Raw genomic sequence first — 21,690 nt, forward strand, 5'->3', positions numbered from 1 at the left:
GCAGAGCTCCCAACCCAGGAAGAGTGCATGGAAATTGCAGAGGAGTTACCTCTACAAGGTGAGCTGTTTGAAGCTATGGAGACTAGCTAATTGAAGCAGTGCTGCTTTTGTGTTTTCTTGCACCAAGAGTTTGCCTTAACATAAAAAGACTTTTTATTTGTGGAAAAGCTGTGATTAGGACAGAAGTGAATGTCCACTATTGCTCCCACTTGAATGCAGGAAAAGTTACTCTTTTATTTTTTCTCCGAGTTTGTTTTGGATAATTGGAACAGAACTGTTATTCAACTGCTTGCACAAGTGAAGGAAGGAACCATAAGGCTGAGTGTGGAAAAAAAGACTGATTAAACTTAAGTTTTATTTTCTTTTTCTTTCACAAGTGAAGGAAGGAACCATAAGGCTGAGTGTGGAAAAAAAGACTGATTAAACTTAAGTTTTATTTTCTTTTTCTTGGAACCAATGGTTTACTTTCTGTTTGTATATTTGCTGGGAACTGCAAACCTATCCTGCTGGCTAACAGAACTTTCTAAAGGAACTGTGCAATATTATTTTTATTGAACCTTGCTCATTGCAGTGTGGTGTTCTTTTGAGACAAATTGCTGATCTACAGTGTGACTGCAACTAGAAGAAGGGCTTGGCACTTGTGCACGGGAAGGAGCTACAGAAGCCACTTGAACCCAAACTGCTGCTGCTGACAACCTAAGCCACATTGAAGTGTATATTTGAATGCTGTGTTTTCTTACTTTATTGTCTTTTGATTTTTGTCTCTGCTTTGCGGAACTGTTTTGATCTTTGGTGGCTTATGTAATAAAAGCTTTTTTTGTTTGAAACCTAGCTAACTTCCTTTGTGCCGTGTGTGAAATGTTCCAGGATGGTCTATAAACCCAGAGCCAGCACCCCATAGGGCTTTTCCTCATTTTAGGAAGCATGCCTAGCATTGCATAGTGCCGCCTAGTGGAGAGTTGCCACATTGAGCCTTACTAACTCCGGGAGGTGATAACTTACATCTTGCTGCGTGGCTACTGGAGGGAAAACTTTGTCCAGCTCAAATGAAACCATCTTCCCCTTATGATACAGATGCAGGACAGCATCATCCTCAGGGTCAAAGGTCACCATATTCACAAATTCTGGTCCATCACTATCCTCCTCCATTACTGGACGGACCCGGCAAAAGACACGAATATTCCCTGTGGGTGAAAGACAGGAAAAGAATTTCAATATTAGAAACAGGTTTATCACTTTCTTAGTACTTAATTTCTTTAATTATCCTAGCACTTGTCCTTCTGAAACCTCACTAAAGTCCTAGACTGAAATCACCCATCAAAAAACTCAAAAGGTGAGAACCACGATAGCTACTGAAAATCTTATTTCCGGAGTTTCAATTTCTTTCCTTTCTTGTGGTAAAAAAAAGGTGAAGACTTTTTCCCTCAAGAGTCTACCATTGCTCTTCCTATGCAAACATCTTAAGCCATTTGTCAATGCTTTAGTTGCATTTTGGGTTGGAAAATCCCTACTACTAGAGTAGGTATTGGAGCAGTCAAGTTAAGGCTGATATACCACTTAGCTGTTCAACCTCCAGTACTGCAGCAGGAGAGCATTTTATCACTGGTACATGTGAAAAATGTGAACAACAAAGGAGAGACAATGGTGCGTGTGCTCTTTTCATTGATGCTACCATTGACTAGAGCAGGGGTGCCCAAAAGGTCGACTGCGAAGGCAACGCAAGTTGATCACAGAGCCCATCCCGGGCTCCGTGATAGACTCGCATTGCCTTCGCATTCTATCTGCTTCCCGACGCGGTAAACAGAAGCGCCGGGCCAATTAGCTTCCCCTCCCCCTCTTGACGTCAATTCTGATGTTAGAGAGGAAGTTCTGGGCCAGCCAATCGTCACCTGGCTAGCCTGGATTTTCCTCTCTGACATCAGAACTGATGTCAGGGGGAAGACTGGTCGGCTCGGTGCTTCTGTTTACCGTGTCGGGAAGCAGGGAGAGCTCACAACTCGGTGGCGGACAGTTTGGGGGCTGTTCCCCAATGGCGGCAGCTTGAGGGAGGGCAGGGAGAAAGAAAGAAAGGGGGGACAGGGAGACAGAAAGAAAGAAAGGGGGACAGAAAGAAAAAAGGGAAACAGAAATAAAGAAAGGGGGGAAATAGAAAGGGGGCATGGAGAAAGACAGACAGAAAGAAAGGGGAGGGGGGCAGGGAGAGATGAAGAAAAAGTTGGGGGAGGGAATGAAGTCTGGAGGGGGAAAAGCATACAGGAGGCTGAAAGAAGGGAAGAAATACTGGATGCACAGTCAGAAGAAGAAAATGCAAACAAAGACTCATGAAATCACCAGACAACAAAGGTAGGAAAAATAATTTTATTTTCAATTTAGTGATCAAAATGTGTCCGTTTTGAGAATTTATATCTGCTGTCTATATTTTGCACTATGGCCCCCCTTTTACTAAACTGCAATAGCAATATTTTTAGCGCAGGGAGCCTATGAGCGTCGAGAGCAGCGCGTGGCATTTAGTGCAGCTCCCTGCGCTAAAAACCGCTATCATGGTTTAGTAAAGAGAGAGGGGGTATATTTGTCTGTTTTTGTATTGTTGTTACTGAGGTGACATTGCATAAAGTTATCTGCCTTGACCTCTTTGAAAAAAAACCAGAATATAAATGATAATTAACATTTTCTCTGCATATAGTGTGCTTTGTGTTTTTAAAAATTTTATTGTTGGTAGATCATTTTGACTTGGTCATTTTAAAAGTAGCTCGCAAGCCCAAAAACTGTGGGCACCCCTGGACTAGAGAATAACAGATGCAAACAGCAGCACATATGGAAGAAATAGTAGAACTGGCATCATGCAATTGTGAACAGGTTCAGGGAACTCCAGTCCTTGTGCTGTGATGGCAAGTTGTCTATAACTGTGCTGGTTTCTAGCTTGGCAGTGAAGTGGGTTGTCCCTTATGTAAATCCCCTACAATAAAAAGAATACTTCATTGCTAGGAAAGTGATAAGAATCTTGGGCCCATAAACACAGTTTTGCCTGCTTTTTTGTGGTGGGGGAAAGCAAGAGGTAGAAGTAGAGAATGACACAAGGATGGGTACCTGTGGATAGCTGCAGGGCAGGGATAGAGCTCATAAGGATGGCACAAACTGTGTCCTCAACAAGAATGACATGGGGACAGATTGTCCCCATCCCCACAGATAACCACGGGAAACCATCCCATGTCATTATTTTAAAGTGTCTAACTCAACCTCAGTCCTTCTACACCAGCATTCTTCAATGCAAGGCTTTAGGGTCAGTGGTTGCGCTCTCTCTCATTAAAGAATGAAACGGGGATGGTTTCCCATAGTTAACTGCGGGGACAAATTCTGTCCCCGTGTCAATCTCTGGACTAGTCTTAAAAAGACTGTTCCAACTAGATGGAACAGCATCTATAAAATGCTAGTATCAATATGTAAAAACTTAACAAATTTTAGACAACTGGCAATGGAATTCAATGATTAAAAAAAACAAACAAAAAAATTGCAGAAGCTACTTTTGAATTTAAATGAACTAATGTTAAATGACATCATTTGTGTCTTGTCTGCCTCTCACGTGGCAACAAGAGTCTTGTCCACTGATTAAACTCCTACCACCTGCAACAATCTTCCATCACGTGCCCAGTTGCTCAAGCATCTTACTGTTACTGCAACAGATTCGTCCATTGTTGCTGGCATCAAGGAGCATTCCCAACATTTAATGGATCAGAGAAGGTTATCATGCTGCTGTACCAGGCCATGGTATGCCCCCACCTAGAACACTGCGTCCAGCACTGGTCACCATACATGAGAAAAGGACATAGTACTACTCGAAAGGGTCCAGAGAAGAGCAACTAAAATGGTTAAGGGGCTGGAAGAGTTGCCGTACAGTGAGAGATTAGAGAAACTGGGCTTCTTCTTCCTTGAAAAGAGGAGACTGGGAGGGGACATGATTGAAACAGTCAAGATAATGAAGGGAATAGACTTAGTAGATAAAGACAGGTTGTTCACCCTCTCCAAGGTAGAGAGAACGAGAGGGCACTCTCTAAAGTTAAAAGGGGATAGATTCCGTTCAAACGTAAGGAAGTTCTTCTTCACCCAGAGAGGGGTAGAAAACTGGAACGCTCTTCCGGAGGCTGTTATAGGGGAAAACACCCTCCAGGGATTCAAGACAAAGGTTATACAAGTTCCTGCTGAACCAGAACATACGCAGGTAAGGCTAGACTCAGTTAGGATACTGGTGTTTGACCTAAGGGCCACCATGTGAGCGGACTGCTGGGCACGATGGACCACTTCTGACCCAGCAGCGGCAATTCTTATGTTTTTATTAGTGTCAAGGTAAGGTGGGGTAAGGGAGATCTTTCTTCCCATTCCCTCAGATAAACATTGATTAGCTTTCACTCCTCTCCCTGACAAGGTCTTTTCCATGCATATACATACTCTTATCACTCTCCCTCCAACATCCTCAACTTTACTACCTGTTCACCTGTACGTGCAGCAGGGTGACAAAATATTCATTTCTGTAAGCATCTATTTTTATTCATATATATTTTCATTTCTCTAGGTTTTCATTATTCATTTTTCTCTCTTTCCATGTATTTTCTCCTCTTTGATTTCTTAGTTTTTTTCTTGTTGCTCATTTTATTTTCAGCATTTTCTTTAGTATTTCACTCTGTCATCATCTTACTTTTGCTTAATTTCACTTTTCCTTGCGGTTTCCCTTTATCTCACCTATACTTTTCCATACTCCCTTCACACACACACCCCCCTTGCTCTCCATCACCCCACTCACCCTTCCCACGTAATTCCTCATCCTTCTTGTCTTTATCTAACTTTTCCTCCTTCCTTCTCACTCTCCTTGCTCCCCTCTCATCTCTTCTTTTCCCACTTCCTCATATTCCTTCCTTTTCTCCCCTTTCATACACTCTTTATATAATCTTTCTTTTCCTATCTTCACACTTTCTCCTTCCCTTCAGCTAAGTGCTATCCCCTCTCCATCTTTCCCGATGGCTGCTCTCTCTCTCACTCTCCAACCCCTCTTGGCACACCTTGTTTCTTCTTCACTTCTCTCCCATTTGGGCACTCTCTCCCTCTCTCGTTTCCTTTATCACTGTCCCTACCCAGCCCACTCTTTTCCCACTAAAATAAAATCCTGCAAATAGACACTTAGAAGCATACAATAAATACATTATTCTAGTACCCAAGTTCAAAAACACACACTACCAATTCAGTGCAGGTGGTTCAGTGATGTCCTAAGGCAAGAGGGCAACAAGTCATCGGAAGAGACAGCACAGTGCAAGTGGAAAGGGTAGAAGAAGCTCTGAAGCTCCCATACTGGTGTGGTCATTATTCAGTTGGTATCATAGCCACAGGATCCAACATTATTTGCCGTCTAGAATTGGTATGTTGTACCTGGCTATTGCAGAGGAGGAAAACCCACTTCTGCAGTCAGTAGTCAGTGCAAGCATTCTTTTAAGGGTGCAGCTTGTGTAGAGAGACAATGTCACATGCAGCATGAAGTACCCACATGTGTGTTCAAAAACGTAGCAATTTGAATATCTACATATAATCCAAATAATTATGGGTCAGGTTAAAGATTTTTTTTTTTTTTTTGGGTGGGGCAGTGGTAGACATTCTGTGGTTAAAGAACCTGATTGATCCTGCGAAGAATCGTGATGAACTTGTCTGACAAAAGAGACAAGGGGTACTTGGGCCCATCTTATTTAATATTTTCATCAATGACCTGGAAGAAGGAACATCCAGTGAGATCATCAAGTTTGCAGACGACACAAAGCTATGCCGGGCAATCAGATCGCAGAAGGATAGTGAGGAACTCCAGAGTGACTTGTGTCAGTTAAGAGAAATGGGCGGAGAAATGGCAGATGACGTTTAATGTGGAAAAGTGCAAAGTAATGCATTTAGGTAGAAAGAACAAAGAACACGAGTATAGAATGTCAGGTGCAACTCTGGGCAAGAGCGAACAAGAAAAGGACCTGGGTGTACTGATAGATAGGACCCTGAAGCTGTCAGCACAATGCGCAGCAGCGGCAAAGAAAGCAAATAGAATGTTAGGCATGATAAAGAAAGGAATCACAAGTAGATCAGAGAAAGTTATAATGCCGCTTTATAGAGCAATTGTCAGACCGCACTTGGAATACTGTGTCCAACATTGGTCTCCCAACCTAAAGAATGATATAAAACTGCTGGAGAGGGTGCAGAGATGAGCAACGAAGCTAATAAAAGGTATGGAGAACTTGGAATACGAGGAACGACTTAAGAGACTGGGATTGTTCTCCCTTGAAAAATGGAGACTACGAGGGGATATGATCGAGACTTTCAAAATACTGAAAGGAATCGACAAAATTGAGCAGGAAAAAAAATGATTTGCAATGTCCAATGTGACACGGACAAAAGGACATGGACTGAAGCTAAGGGGGGCAAGTCCAGGACAAATATCAGGAAGTTCTGCTTCATGCAATGAGTGGTGACACCTGGAATGTCCTCCCGGAGGAGGTTATTGCGGAATCCACCGTTCTAGGATTTAAAAGCAAACTAGATGGACATCTCCTTACGAGAGGCATAGAGAGATATGGGTGACTAAAATTACGCCAGGTGTACACCTGGCTGGGCCTCCGCATTTGCGGATCGCCGGACTTGATGGACCGAAGGTCTGATCCAGAGATGGCAGTACTTATGTTCTTATGTATATATGTGGAGCTGTGGAAGTTTCATAAGGCGATCGTGGACATTAGTGTCAAGACCACAGGTAGATGAGGAAATGGTTCAGATAGAGGTCTGAGGATTCCAGAAGATAATAGCCAGACTCAGGGGGAATAGTTAGTAGACAATCTTGAATATTAAATGTCCATGTCAGAGTCTCATAGCCATGCAAGATATCTCAGAGCAACAGACATAACGCATCTGGTTATAACATAAGAACATAAGCAGTGCCTCCGCCGGGTCAGACCATAGGTCCATCCTGCCCGGCAGTCCGCTCCCGCGGCGGCCCAAACAGGTCACGACCTGTCTGAATCACCAGAAGGGGCTCCCTTGCCACCTTGGTTTCTCATTGAAGTCCTATCTTCCCATCGTAGTCCTAACCCTCCGGTCTTGCACATGCACGACCTGTTAGGTTTCTATACTTATTACCTGGTTAGCTTTCTATACCTGTGTTACATCCCAGCACCTCTCTCAGTATCCCACGATCCCTTTATCCCTCAGGAATCCGTCCAATCCCTGTTTGAATCCCTGTACCGTACTCTGCCTGATCACTTCCTCCGGTAGTGCATTCCAAGTGTCCACGACCCTTTGGGTGAAAAAAAACTTCCTTGCATTTGTTTTGAACCTATCTCCCTTCAGTTTCTCCGAATGCCCCCTCGTACTTGTCCCCTTCAGTCTGAAGAATCTGTCCCTATCCACCCTCTCTATGCCCCTCATGATCTTGAAGGTCTCTATCATATCTCCCCTGAGCCTCCTTTTTTCCAGAGAGAAGAGCCCCAGCCTATCCAACCTCTCGGCGTATGGGCAGTGTTCCAGCCCTTTTACCAGTTTCTTTGCTCTCCTTTGGACTCTCTCAAGTACCGCCATGTCCTTCTTGAGGTGTGGCGACCAATACTGAACGCAGTATTCCAGATGTGGACGCACCATCGCTCGATACAATGGCATGATGACTTCCCGCGTCCTGGTTGTTATGCCCCTCTTTATGATGCCCAGCATCCTGTTGGCTTTTTTCGAGGCTGCTGCGCACTGTGCAGATGGCTTCAGTGATGCATCCACCAGCACACCCAAGTCTCTCTCAAGTCTGCTGTCTCCCAACAATGCCCCCCCCCCCCAATTTGTAGTTGAACAACGGGTTCTTTTTCCCTATATGCATGACCTTGCATTTTTCCATGTTAAAGCGCATTTGCCATTTGTTTGCCCAGTTTTCCAGCTTGTCCAGGTCCCTTTGCAGGTCCTCACACTCCTCCCTGGACCTAACTCTACCGCACAGTTTGGTATCGTCTGCAAATTTTATAACCTCGCACTTTGCCTCCTTTTCCAGGTCATTGATAAATATGTTGAAGAGTAACGGCCCCAGCACCGATCCCTGTGGCACACCGCTCGTGACTCCCCGCCAGTCAGAATATTGGCCCTTCACTCCGACCCTCTGCAGTCTACCCGACAACCAGTGCTTGATCCATCTGTGCACATCCCCTCCCACCCCGTGGTTCCACAGCTTCCTAAGCAGCCTTTCATGTGGCACCTTGTCGAAAGCCTTTTGAAAATCGAGGTAAATGATGTCTATGGGTTCCCCATTGTCCACCCGACTGCTTATTCCCTCAAAGAAGTACAGAAGGTTCGTTAGGCATGACCTTCCCTTACAGAATCCGTGCTGGCTTGTTCTCAGTAGGCCATTCCTCTCGATGTGCTCGCAAATGCCATCCTTGATCTTAGCTTCCACCATCTTCCCTATAATTGAAGTCAGGCTCACCGGCCTGTAGTTCCCGGGGTCACCCCTCGATCCCTTCTTGAAGATAGGTGTGACATTCGCCAATTTCCAGTCCTCTGGTACCTCACCAGTTTTCAAGGATAGGTTGCAAACATGCTGGATTGTGCCCGCTATTTCTTGTCTTAGTTCCTTCAGAACCCTTGGGTGGATCCCGTCCGGGCCTGGTGATTTACCGCATTTTAACCTGTCTATCTGTTTGAGGACATCCTCCTTACTTACCTCTATGTGATCCAATTTTTCGGCCTGTTCCCCACTCATGAGCTCCTCTGAGTCCGGTATATTAGATGTGTCTTCGCTCGTGAAAACCGACGAGAAGAACGTGTTCAACCTCTCAGCTACCTCTTTATCCTCCTTAATCACTCCCTTCCTACCCCATCGTCCAATGGCCCCACCTCCTCTCTCGCTGGTCGCTTCCCCTTTACGTAACTGAAGAATGCCTTGAAGTTTTTCGCCTCCCTGGCCAGCCCCTCTTCGTATTCCCTTCGCTTTTCTAACCTCTTGGTGGCATTCCTTTTGGCATTTCCTGTGCGCCTGGTGATTTTCTTCCGTTGGGTCCTTTTTCCATCTCCGGAAGGATACTTTTTTGTCATTTATTGCCCTCTTTACTTCAGTTGACATCCAAACCGGGTCCTTTGATCGCTTGTTCTTGCAGCCTTTCCTGAAACTGGGGACGTACATTCTTTGTGCTTCCTGCAGGGTGTCCCTGAATAGGGTCCAGGCGCTTCCCACAGTCTCCATCCTAAAGATGTTTCTGAGCTTCCTCCCCACCATTTCCCTCATAGCAACATAGTTCCCTTTCTTGAAGTTGAGCGCAGTTGTTGCGGTCCTCCTTACTATGGGTGTCCCCCTTTCTAATGTGAATCTGATCGCGTTGTGATCACTGTTGCCTAGTGGTCCTCCCACTTATACCCCTCTTGCAGGCCCCCCTAATCCGTTTAGGATGAGGTCAAGAGTAGCACCCCCTCGCGTCGGTTCTTTAACTAGTTGCTCCATGAAGCAGTCCCTCACAGCTTCTACAAATCCTGTTTCCCTAGTGCAGTTGGAGTGACCCGTACCCCAGTCTATTCCCGGGTAGTTGAAGTCCCCCATCACTGTTACACTTCCAGTCCTGCATTCCTGTCTCAATTCCGCTTCCAAGTCGTGTCCGACTCATTCTGGCGTACCAGATGGGCGATAGTACAGCCCCAGTTTTATGCCTGCACCCTTGTTTCCCGGCAATTTGACCCATAGCGATTCCAGCCCCTCTGCCTTCGTTGCCATATCCATCCCGACCAAGTGGATAGAGTCCTTTATATATAGTGCTATGCCTCCCCCCTTCTTGTGGGTCCTGTCCCTCCTGTAGAGCTTGTACCCCAGCAGCGCCACATCCCATTGATTTTCCTCTGTCCACCAGGTTTCTGCAATTCCAATTATATCTAGGTCCTCCCCGTTGGCCACGACTTCTAGTTCACCCATCTTGGCCATGAGGCTTCTTGCATTTGCGTATAAGCACCGCAGGTCCCGTAGGTCCCGTCGTTTTTCCTCCACCTCTGCATTTACCTGGGCTGCCTGCCCTTGGATTTCGGGCAGTTCTCCCGTTCCCTGTGCTTCTGCTTTGCCCTCAGCCTTTACCCTCTTAGCTTTCAGCTTCCCCACATTCCCGCCACCCCACTTCCTCGCTTTTCCTCTGGGTTTTCTAGCCCTACCGGCCCCCTCCTGGGCTATCATCCCATGAGCCTCTGTTTGATCCCCCTCACCTTGTGGTACCTCTATATTGCCCTCAGCTTTCGCCCTCGTGCCACCCAGTCCCCCTGTGTCTCCATGCCCCTTAGTCTTCTCCCAGCAAGCTCCCTTTACCTGATGTTTCCCTCGCTGTCTGATCATAAGATCCTCCGGTCCCTCTGCTTCTTCCCTGCAGTCAGCCCGTTCAGCATCTGTTCTGGATACTGTTGTCTGAAGCGTCAACATCAGATCAACTGTCGGCTTTCCCCCTCTCCTCAGTTTAAAGCCCTCTCGATCTCCTTCCTCACATTGGCTGCCAGTAGTCTAGTTCCCGCTGTGCTCAGGTGCAGGCCGTCCCGCCGGTAGAGCTTGCTCTTTCCCCAGAAGGACGTCCAGTTCCTCACAAAGTGGAAGCCCTCCTCCTGGCACCATCTCCTCAACCATGCATTCACAGCCTGGAGGTCTGCCTGCCTCTTTGCATCTGCTCTCGGTACAGGCAGGATCTCCGAGAATGCTATCCTCCGTGTGCTCCGCTTCAGCTTTCGTCCCAGGACCCTGAACTGGTCAGTCAGTGTGGCCATGCTGAAGTTCCTCCGGCTCACATCATTCGTTCCGACGTGGATTATTACCGCAGTCTCCTCTGTCTCTGCTCCGTCCAGGATCCTCTCGATCCTATCAGTGATGTCTCGTGTCTTGGCCCCTGGGAGACAAGTCACTAGCCGGTCCTCCCTTCCTCCAGCTACGTGACTGTCTACCTCTCTCAAGATCGAGTCTCCCACCACAATAGCAGACTTCCCTTTCCTCAGCAACCTCCTCTGCCTCAGGTCCGTGTCCTTGGTGTAGTGCAGTGTCTCTCCCTCGGGGTCCCGGTGAGTCACGGTCTCCTCCTCTTGCGTGGTTCCTCCGCTAGGTCCTTCCCCGGTGTCGCCTTGTGGATCCTGGGTCTCATCTGCCGACATCCGTCTGTGCAGCTGCTGGTCCCGTTCCTCCACCTTCCTATAGGCCTCCTCGATGAATCTCTCGAGGTCTCTCACCTGGTCCACAATGGGGCCTGCTCCGTCTGTGTTCTGGGTTGACCAGCTCGTCTCCTCTGTGGTGCGCAGTCCCTCCAGTTCCTGGACCCTGACCCTCAATCTGCCGACCTTCATCCTCAGGCTTTCCAGTTCCTGACACCGACTGCATATGTACTCCCGCCTTCCCAAGGGGAGGTAGTCGTACATATTGCACTCTGTGCAGTATACCGGAAAGTACCTCTGGGTCCTCCATCGCTCTCGTAAAGTGCTGGTGTGCTCCTGCTGATTGGAGCCTGTTATTTTGTTAGCTTCAGAATCCAACTGTCGTCACTGCAGGCGCTTCACAAAGGCGCGCCGAACATCACATACATCAAAAACTAATCTTGCCATAAACTTATTGGGTTGGAGTAGGCTTTGAGCAGTCCCCTGGAATTCCAGAAGGCACTTCTGTAAAAGTTGCTTAAGATAAAATGACATATGGAAGATATAACTGAACTTGCCGACAAGTATTTTGGTTCCCTTGTATCTAGCAGAGGAGTGTAGATCAAACAGAACAACAGAAGAAAAGGTGATCCAACTTTAAAAGCTCTACACCCATAGTGGATTCCTTTAGTGAAAAGTAGTGTTGCTGGCAGAAGTCAGAGGCAAATGCCCCACGAGATTAGGAAAAATAGGTGAGGCGATTCAAACTGCATCCAGAGTGACTCCGTTCAGTACCTTGGTAGTGTGATAAGTAGAGTTCTGATGGTAAAAGAGGTGATCCATCATTAACAAGTTCTACACCCTTGATGGAGTCCTCTAAGGCATGGCTCTGGCAGTGAGAAATAGAAGAGACGTTCCATGCTTAAGAGGCTGCACAGCCATGATGAAGCCTTCTGATTTACAGGTCCATTAATGATAAGCAGAAGAGGCGATCCAACTTTAAAAGGCTCTACAGCCATAATAGATCCCTCTTCTTTTCCATAGTGCTGTCAATGCGAGTATGTGCAGTGGAAAACCACCAGAAAGGAGTCCAGTATTCAAAGTGTAGTTGTGGATCCAGACCAAAACACTGAAAATTTCTCTACGAGAGGTGTCAAATCCATATGCATGGAGGAATAGAGGTCTTGGTACTAGAAGGGCTGAGACAAATGTTGTCCGTTAGTCGTGGTTTGTCGGTATCGGTAGGTAAATCGATGATTGGTAACACAGTAATTGCTGAGAATAGGCCGGTACTCAGGGAGACAGTGGAAGCACCGATACCAGTTGTTGTAAGTTTAAATTAACAGCAATGATACTGAGAGTAAAATTACAATTGGTACCAAGCCTCGATAGAGTTAAAATAGCACAGAACGGTACCAAACGGCCTCTGAAGCTATTTAATTTGATCTGGTATCGAGTAGAGAGAAAGGGCATCAAAGCCAATTTCTGTAAAATCACATGGCTAGTCCTACACCATATAGTTATAACTACATATGGTGAAGTGGATGCACCGGTACCGTGTGCTATGAAGCCTGTACCATAGGTGCAGCAGGATGCTGAAGCATTGGTAACCCCAAGAAGAGGTACGCTTCAGATATGACAATAGCGTCGATGAGAGGCATGCATCAAGTGACTCAATGCTGGAAATGCCCATAACATTGGTGATGATATCAGTGACGATGTTAATATCCACAAGTACCGACAGGAATCAGTATCACATAGAAAATTAATTTGCAGGGTAAAGTTACAACTGCATATGGTGAAGAAGATGAACCATCATATAGGCAGTATCGTAAGTGCAGCAGGGTGTCATTGGTAACCCCAAGAAGAGGCACACTTAAAAAATGGCAGCCTGTGTCGATGAGAGGCATGCATCAAGTGTCACCTTGATGCTGAAAATGCCTAAGGATGCTGATGAAGATATTGATACTGATGCCAATGTCCGCTGGTACCAATAGGAATTGGTACTATTACATTACATTAGAGATTTCTATTCCGCCATTGCCTTGCGGTTCAAGGCGAATTACAAAAGAATTACATATTACATGAAGAAGATATCTGGTAATTTCTAGGGGAGATAAGGAGTAGATGAAGTTGCTTTGGGGAATCGGGAAAGTTTTGGGAAGTGGGAAAGAGCTAGCGGTATTAAGTCATTTGCAGGAATTTCTTGAAAAGTAGAGTCTTTATTTCTTTTCTGAATGTTTTGTAGTCTGGGGTCATAATTAGTAGATTGGAGATTTAGTTGTCAAGTTTTGCTGCTTGTGTGGCTAGGAGGCCATCATATAGTTTTTTTCCGTTTGACCATTGAAAAGTCCAATGCGCTGGGTACCCATCCCCAAGCCTAATCGCTTCGTAGAAAGATAAATATGAAGGAACAAAAACAAAACATTTTGTTGTTTGTTGGCAAGGAGATAGGGTTTTTTTTTAGCTCTGGAAGATCAGGAAAGGAAGAACACCACGGGCTGAGTAAAAAAAATCAAAAAACGAAAAGCTGTCAGTAGAGGCAAAAGCTTCAAAATCGCCTACAGGCCCCAATGGTGAACATAAGGAAATGTTGGTTAGAAAATAAAAAGTGTAAAAGAAAAAACTAAGAAGGAAATAATGAAACAAGTGAAAAGTGAAGCAAACTTGACTGGACAAAGTCCAGATATGTCTTCTTCACTCTGTGGAAAATGAAAAACTGACAACCTCGTGAGTCGGCGTCAGGAGGGAAGACACTTGCACATGCACAATTCAGGCAGTCTCAAAGCTTTCTAAAGCCTAAAGTGACAGTACACTTTAGCACTGTCCGTACCGGGCTCTGTGGATGACATCACCCATCTGTGAGAATATACTGCCTGCTTGTCCAAGGATAATGGACTTTGCGTTAATAAGTAATTCCAGGAGGTGTCAACTGTGGCTTTAAATGCTCCTGAGCCACCTGACCTTGATTAGCTCCCCAACAGACCAAACTGGCAACTGTTGTCACTACAATCCATGTAGTTAACTCCAGGTCAAGCATAAACCAATCCACAAAAGTATATCACTTCTTATCCCATAATCCTATAGATTCATAAGAAGCATCTCATGAGGGGCTTTGTGAAATACCTTCTGAAATTCCAAACACATTATATCCACTGGCTCAACATTATGCACTTGTTTATATCTAATTGCTAAAGTAAATTACCTTTGCTAAATGTGTGCCAATTCATTTTCATTAAGCTGGGTTTTTGTCTATATAGCCAGTAAGCCTATTATTTATTTTTTTATTATAGCTTCAACAGGCTCCCTTCACTGGTCTATAAATTCAGATCATCCTAGGAGCCTTTTTAAAAACTTGGTGCTATGCTGGCCATGATGGCGATAATTGTATTATGCAGGATATAAGGGGGACCCATAATCCTATGTATGAGACACTCTACCTGGGACCTGAAAAGACATTAATACGAGTATGTATATATAAAAAGATGTAGCTGAATGACAGAAATGCATCAGAGATTTGGACAGCATACAGAGTACATATTTTTCTGTTGCCAATAAAGAGAGAGAAAAATATTTTGGTTTAATGTCTGGAAAGTATGTGATAAGACCAAACATAACAGTTGAATTTTAGCTAAAAGTCCTAAGATAGGGGGGGTCAAACTAACCTACTAACTAACATGTTTTGTACTTTTCCCTTGGCAACTGCTTGGAGAAGAAATGGCAAAAGTTTGCTAGGATGTCTTGCAATTCAGTAGCATGCGATAATTTAAGCCATTACTTGTTGCTAAAGAAAATTACTAATGAAGTATGATTAGCCAGAAACCATGTGACTTGAATAGAACCAATCTGTAACTGGATCCTAGTGAAGCAAACAGCCACATTCCAATCCTTTAGTATGTGGGTGGTTTGAATAATTGCTGACTTGTTACTAGTAATCTGGTAATCTATGATAATGTCTGCGCTCTCTCAGGACTCTAGGGTCAATAGAATTCAGTCCTTGTGATTTTTTTACTCTTGAATTTGTCATTTTTAATCGATTACATTTTCTAGACTTATAGTGATGTGTTTTAGTTGCTCTGAATCACCGTGAACTTGGCTTCTGATGTACACGACCAATATCTTCCTCAGTAAAATCAGAAGCAAAGAAATTGTTTAGTTTTTCTGCTATTACCTTTTGGTTGTTGAGCGGTCCAATCAATTCCACTCATAGGCTTTTTTCCCCTAGATGTATGTAAAGCTTTTAGTATTAGCTCTTTACCAGGGCTGTGGAATTAGAAGCAAGTTCGGGTAGGGTTAGAGTCGGTGTCAATAAAAATGTACCGTCTCAAAATTCAAGATAAAAATTTACATTATTATATATGATAAATGTTATCACTTTATACTTATATACATATGTCTTTATCCTAAATCTAAAGTCTAATATCAGTAAGAGTTGGAGTCTGCTTCTGGTGGCTTAGGCGCTCAATTGGAGCATTTTCTGTACCAGAAATTCCAACAGGAGCCAGAGAAAGTGGACTTGGTGTCCCCGGCAAAGCGCAGCTGCGTACTGGTAGACAAACAACTAGAAGCCAGTGCAGGAGACCCTGCCAGCATCCTCTGGGCAACCTGGGCAGAGGTTCGCTCCTGAATTTGTACACATCATGTATGAAGCCTTTTTAGGTTTCAAAAGTCGACCCAACTCCGTGGGGACCTCAGCGGAGGTAGTGCCAGCATTTTTAGCGAAAGGCTCAGGGGACCACCCCAAGCAGCCATGCAGATTTCATGGAGAATCAAGAGCGGGTAGACTCAGAGGAGACAGAGAGATTGTTCACCCTCTCCAAGGTGAAGAGAACGAGAGGGCACTCGCTAAAGTTAGAAGGGAAAAGATTCTGTACAAACATAAAGAAGTTCTTCTTCACCCAGAGAGTAGTGGAGGTCTGGAACGCTCTCCCGGAGACTGTTACAGGGAAGGCACCCTTCAGGGATTCAAGACAAGGTTGGATAAGTTCCTACTGAAACAGAACATACACAAGTAAGGCTAGACTCAAATAGGACACTGATCTTTGACCTAAGGGCCACCACGTGAGTGGACTGCTGGGCACGATGGACCACTGGCCTGACCCAGCAGCGGCAAATCTTATGTTCTTATGAACAAAGTTCAGAGTCCATGCCTTTAATTTCTCATTCAGGGTCCTTAGCTCTGGGAGATTCAGCATCTCAATAGGGAGAGTCTGACCACAATCAGGTGGCAGCCCTGTATCTTGAAAAGGATCAGAGGGTGCAAAGGTTATTCCAACCCTTCAGCCTGCAAGGTTTGATTGCAGAAGTGTTCCAGGAGCTAATGTTGGAGCCGTTTTGAGACTCCACATCTCAGGGCTTGCTCATGAGCAGCACCAAAGAACAGAATGCCTGTTTTCCCTTACATCTAGAGATTACTAAGATATTAATAGATCACTGGAATGTTCCTGAGGGACCCTTAGGGTTAGTTAAGTTCATAGCTAAGCTCTATCTGAAGGATGCTGAGTTTCAGCAGTGGTTTGCTATATCTAAAGTGGATTCGCTGGTGGTACGGGTTACAAAGTGCACTTCACTTCCTAGTGAAAGGGTTACAGTAGAGAATAACACGGTGGTTGTTACCCACGGTAAGCCGCAGGTGACCGTGGGTAACCCGCCGAAACAGTGGGGGAAAAACAGTGTTCACCGCGGCTACGGGGACAAGGCCATTCACCACCCTGCCCAATCGCCACAACCGCCCCACCCCATCCATCCAAGCTGCCGCCTGATTGCCACCCTGTCCAAGCATCTGCTTCCCTCCCTCTTTACTGATCGCTGGCGCCCAATCGCTGCTCCCGCCCCGTCTGAACATCTCACTTTTTCCCTCCCTGCCCCTTACCCTCGTGGCAGGCAATTTCTAAATTTCTTTTTTACGAGCAGTCGGAGCGTTGAAATCGCGTGTAGCTCCCATAAAGGTCATCTATGATGCAACTGGAAGCAGTCCACATTGGCGGCACACATGAAAGCCTGGAAGTGTTTTAAGAACTGGTGCGAGCAACAATGCTCGGATCTAGTGACCACACCAGATTCAATGATGCTTGACGTTCTGCAGGACAGTCTGAAGAAGGGCCTCATGGTTGGCACTCTCAAGGTACACATAGCCGGACTTTCCTGCTTCAGAGCACAGGTCAGCATCCCATCCGGATGTTTCTAGATTTTTGAAGGGAGTCTTACATCTTTCGCCCTCCAGTGAGATAACCTTTTCCTTCTTGGAATTTTAACCTGGTCCTGTAGGCACTTGAAGGCTCCGTATAAGCCTTTGAAGGAGGCATCCCTGATAGATCTGACAATTAAGTTTTCTTAGGGCTGTAAGGTCAATGAGAAGGGTATCAGAGTTGCAGGCGCTGTCCTGAAGGGAACCTTTTTTTGCATCTCAGAGGCTAGCGTCTCGATTCGAATGGTCCCTTCCTTCCTACTGAAGGTCATGTCCATTTTTCACTTGTACAACTCCCAGCCTTCACACCTACGGGAGTGAAGAAAGCAGATAATGTGTTTGAAGTTCTGATGTGCGCCGAATTATGATTCGTTATTGGGAGGTGACTGAGTTTCAGCTGTATGATCATCTCTTTGTGCTTATGAATGCGGCATGTCAGTGGAGACTGGCATCTAAAGCGACCATATCCATATCCAGTGGTGGTGAAGGCATATTTCACTCGCAACGTCGCATCATCTTGGGAAGAGTCTAGAGTAGTCTCATCTGCAGAGATTTGCAGAGTGGCTACTTGGTCCAATGTCCACACGTTCACTAGATTTTACAGGGTGGATGTAGCTGCCGGGCTGGACCGGGCCGGTTTTGAGTCCTCAGTGCTGGCAGCAGGCTTATCTGTCCCTCCTTAGGAACCGGGGACTCCTCTGATACGACCTGATGGTCAAAACTACCAGTCAAGTTTCAAGTTTATTAAAAATTTGATTAATCACCTAATCAATATTCAAGGCGATGTAAAATACTAAAATTATTTTTACAACTTATAAGGGAAAATACAAATGCTATAAGAAGGAAAGATTAGGTTCTTACCTTGCAAATCTTCTTTCTTGTTAACAGGAATGGTAGTCTTCTTGATGCCCACCCTGTCTGATATATACTAGCCTGCTTTCTGTTTCAGACATGCCTGCTTAGTCAGATGTCTTATTTCTATCACGTACCCGGCAGTCAGAAATAATGAAGACTTCACTCTAAGAACTACAGACCTATTGAGGCAGATGGCACATAGGTAGGTGGTTCCTTTTTAACTAACATTGTTCTTTAATGTTTGCATTTAGAGCAGTACATACTTATGTACTTTCAGGGAGTCTCCCTGCACCCCTCTCTTACGTTTGCACTTTAGTACTAGAAGCTTTGGTACCAACTGAGTGGGTAGAGCACATCCATCCCAGAGTGATAGGAGGTGGAGCATGAAAACAAACAGTGGACTCTCTACAAACCCTTGCAACTAATGGGAGTGGAGGGGGGGGGGGTAACCTTATGGTGAAGGCTACTATTCCTGTTTTACAAGAAAGATTTGCAAGGTAGGAACCTAATCTTTCCTTTCTCTCAATTAAGCAGCTTGCTATGGTCCCATGGGTACCCACCTCTTTCATACGCATCTCATTTTGACCCAGTGAGGCCTCACAGTTACTTTACCTTTCAATCGCACCAGCTCATTGTGATATTTCTTGCGCAGCTGCAATTCCCGACGGTATTTGCACAACAGTTCGTGGTTTGTGGTCCTCACCTCCTCAACAACTTCTCCAATCTAAGAAAAAGTAAAAATGAGAATGAGAATACTAAAAGGGACCAAGGGTCTACAGTTCCCTAGTGAGGACCTCATGACTGTGCTGCTCTGCCCTAGATGGCGCCTGGTTAGATCGTAGGTTCTGGTGCCTCCTTTTCTCAATTGTCTTATTTTGTTTTACATTTACATTTTCTGTTCAGTTTTTATTTATTTTTGTCTTCTTTGTTTTCAACCTGGTTTTATTGAACTGGAGCTTACAGTCATTTTTTACACTTACTCTTCCCGTTCGACTGTTAGTTCTGGTCCAACAATCGTAGGCCTTACCTGCTGCAGTTGGGAGTTGCTCCTCTTTGGTGCTGGGGGGAGATTGGCTCTGTCAAGTGGAGCAGGTTGTGGGGCCCTGCATCTTTTCTTTCAACATCAGCAGGACTCCAATTTCAATGTAGCCCTTTAATTTTGGCCAGACTGTGCCACATCCGACAGCTGCGCCGCTGGTTCCCTCCCTCCAGGGCCTGGAGATAGTTGTGTACTGCTCCCCTGGCAGGCTGGGACCAGAGACAGATGGCAAAGACTGTATGGTTTGTTTGCATCAGCAGAGCCTGCCTTACATGCGGTGGGTTGGTGCCGGCTTAAGGGGACCTATTGTGGCCTGCGTCTTCCTCAGGGATTAGTTGCCTTCAGCTCTTGGACCTCTGGCTCTCTCCTACCTCGGTGTCTGCCCGTTTCATTCACTTTCTCTTTATTTTGGCCCACTGGGGGAGGTGCCTGTCATCAGGCATAATGCCATTGTCTGGGATAGCACCACAGCCTACCACTTCTTTGCAATGATCCTTCCTTGTGGATATGGTGCTCCATTGGACCTGAATGATGATTGGATTTAGCACCAGACTGGAATTTATTTTATCTCTAACTTATTTGTTTTTTTGCTGGGTTTGTTTTAATTTTTCTTTTATTTCTTTTCATCTATTTTTGCTTGATTTGTAATTTATATATTCATTTTATTACCTACTATATTCTATTTTTGGAAATGTAACCTTTATTTTCATTCTTCCTGGATACTTTGGGGTTCTCTGATGCTAATATTATCTTTTCTCTGGAGGTGGTTCTTCTTTCTTTGCTCTTTTCAATTTATCCTTTTATACAAGTGATGTTTTTTTCTTAGGCACTTCAGTTTAGATTGTGAACCCGTCTGGGACAGAGGTTCACAGTGGTTTTGTAAACCACTTAATATTTACGTACAAGCAGAATATCAAATACAATACCCTGAAAGAGGAAAAATGTGAACTAGATCTTGGTAGATTATATAATAGAAATGGAAACCAAGAAGGCAGTTCAATACACTGGTGAAAACCAGATAAAGAACTACATTTGCTCCATAATGTATGAAATACAAAATATTCATCACTGAGTAAAGCTTTGTTTTCTCACCTGTAATTTTTTTCCCCTATAGATAGCAAGATTGATCAAGCACACAAGAAGGTGGCATTAGTTGTTGCTAGGATGGAATAGCTCTCCCAGCACTCAGAACTAGTACATAGTTCTGAGCAGGTGTTGCCCTTCCTGTGCACTGTAGTCTCCTCAGTCCTTCAGTTAGTTCCACTACTCAAGAAGAAATACAAACTCTTGGGGTTGTATGCCTGGTCAATCCTATCTATGGAAAACACCTACTACAGATAAAAAACAATGATGTCCATTTGCTTTGAAACTGAGCATCTTAAAATACTTTAAAAAAAAATATGTCCATCAGCTAAAAACATCCAAATCCTGATTTTAGCAGTCAGAATTTGGACGTTTCACATAGCATTTCATTCAAATAATAAGGAGGCATATTGTGGGCAGAATTAGGGAAGGTCCAAAATTGGGATATCCAACAGGGATTGTTGAATGGGAAGAAACATCTATGTCTAAAAAGGATGTTCTTTAGCACTCTCCAGACCGGTATAGGTCAATCTTACAAGCGGGTATATATCTCATCATGACCAGCAGGTAGAGACTGAAACAAAACTGTGGAATAGTACATAAGAGATAACTTCCCCTATTCCTATCAGTCTGCCAAGTAGCCAAGCAGAACTGAGAACTTGAAACAGAAATAAACAATATTCCATCTCTCTTGGTAGGGCTGTTAGAATTTGTTTAGGATCCCAGTCCCCGTTTTTGTGCTGGATTGAACTTGGGTGGGCCCTGTTTGGAGGTCCATCCAACCTCGGGGGTGTCAAACCATAATCCATGCAAGACTTACACCCTAAATGGCGAGATCCTAACAAGAACTAATGCAGAGCGTGACCTAGGGGTGATCGTCAGTGAGGACATGAAGGCTGCCAATCAAGTGGAGCAAGCTTCCTCCAAAGCAAGGCAAATCATAGGTTGCATACGCAGGAGTTTCGTCAGCCGTAAGCCTGAAGTCATTATGCCATTGTATAGATCCATGGTGAGACCACACCTGGAGTACTGTGTGCAATTTTGGAGGCCGCATTACCGAAAAGATGTGCTGAGACTAGAGTCGGTGCAGAGAATGGCAACCCGGATGATCGCTGGGCTCAAGGATCTCCCTTACGAGGAAAGGCTGGATAAGTTACAGCTCTACTCACTCGAGGAACGCAGAGAGAGGGGAGACATGATAGAGACGTTCAAGTATCTCACGGGTCGCATCGAAGTGGAAGAAGATATCTTCCTTCTCATGGGTCCCACGGCAACCAGGGGGCACCCGTGGAAAATCAGGGGAGGGAAACTGCACAGTGACACCAGGAAATTCTTTTTCACTGAGAGAGTGGTTGACCGCTGGAATAATCTTCCACTTCAGGTCACTGAGGCCAGCAGC

The 21,690-nt window shown here is 45.0% G+C and overlaps 1 protein-coding gene across 8 annotated transcripts in view; it reads right to left on the minus strand.

Moving 5' to 3' along the window:
• KIFC3 (kinesin family member C3) overlaps nucleotides 1–21,690 on the minus strand; it is a 184,542-nt gene that overhangs the window by 40,778 nt on the left and 122,074 nt on the right. For all 8 annotated transcript variants that reach the window (XM_033942231.1, XM_033942229.1, XM_033942230.1 and 5 more), the window contains 2 exons: nucleotides 18,782–18,893; nucleotides 1,003–1,184 (listed from right to left, as the gene is read on the minus strand). In XM_033942231.1, the coding sequence (XP_033798122.1) occupies nucleotides 1,003–1,184; nucleotides 18,782–18,893 (294 nt within the window). The remainder of the gene's footprint in view (nucleotides 1–1,002; nucleotides 1,185–18,781; nucleotides 18,894–21,690) is intronic.

The sequence above is a fragment of the Geotrypetes seraphini genome, chromosome 4 (assembly GCF_902459505.1).
Source record: "Geotrypetes seraphini chromosome 4, aGeoSer1.1, whole genome shotgun sequence".
NCBI classification, from domain to species: Eukaryota; Metazoa; Chordata; class Amphibia; order Gymnophiona; family Dermophiidae; genus Geotrypetes; species Geotrypetes seraphini.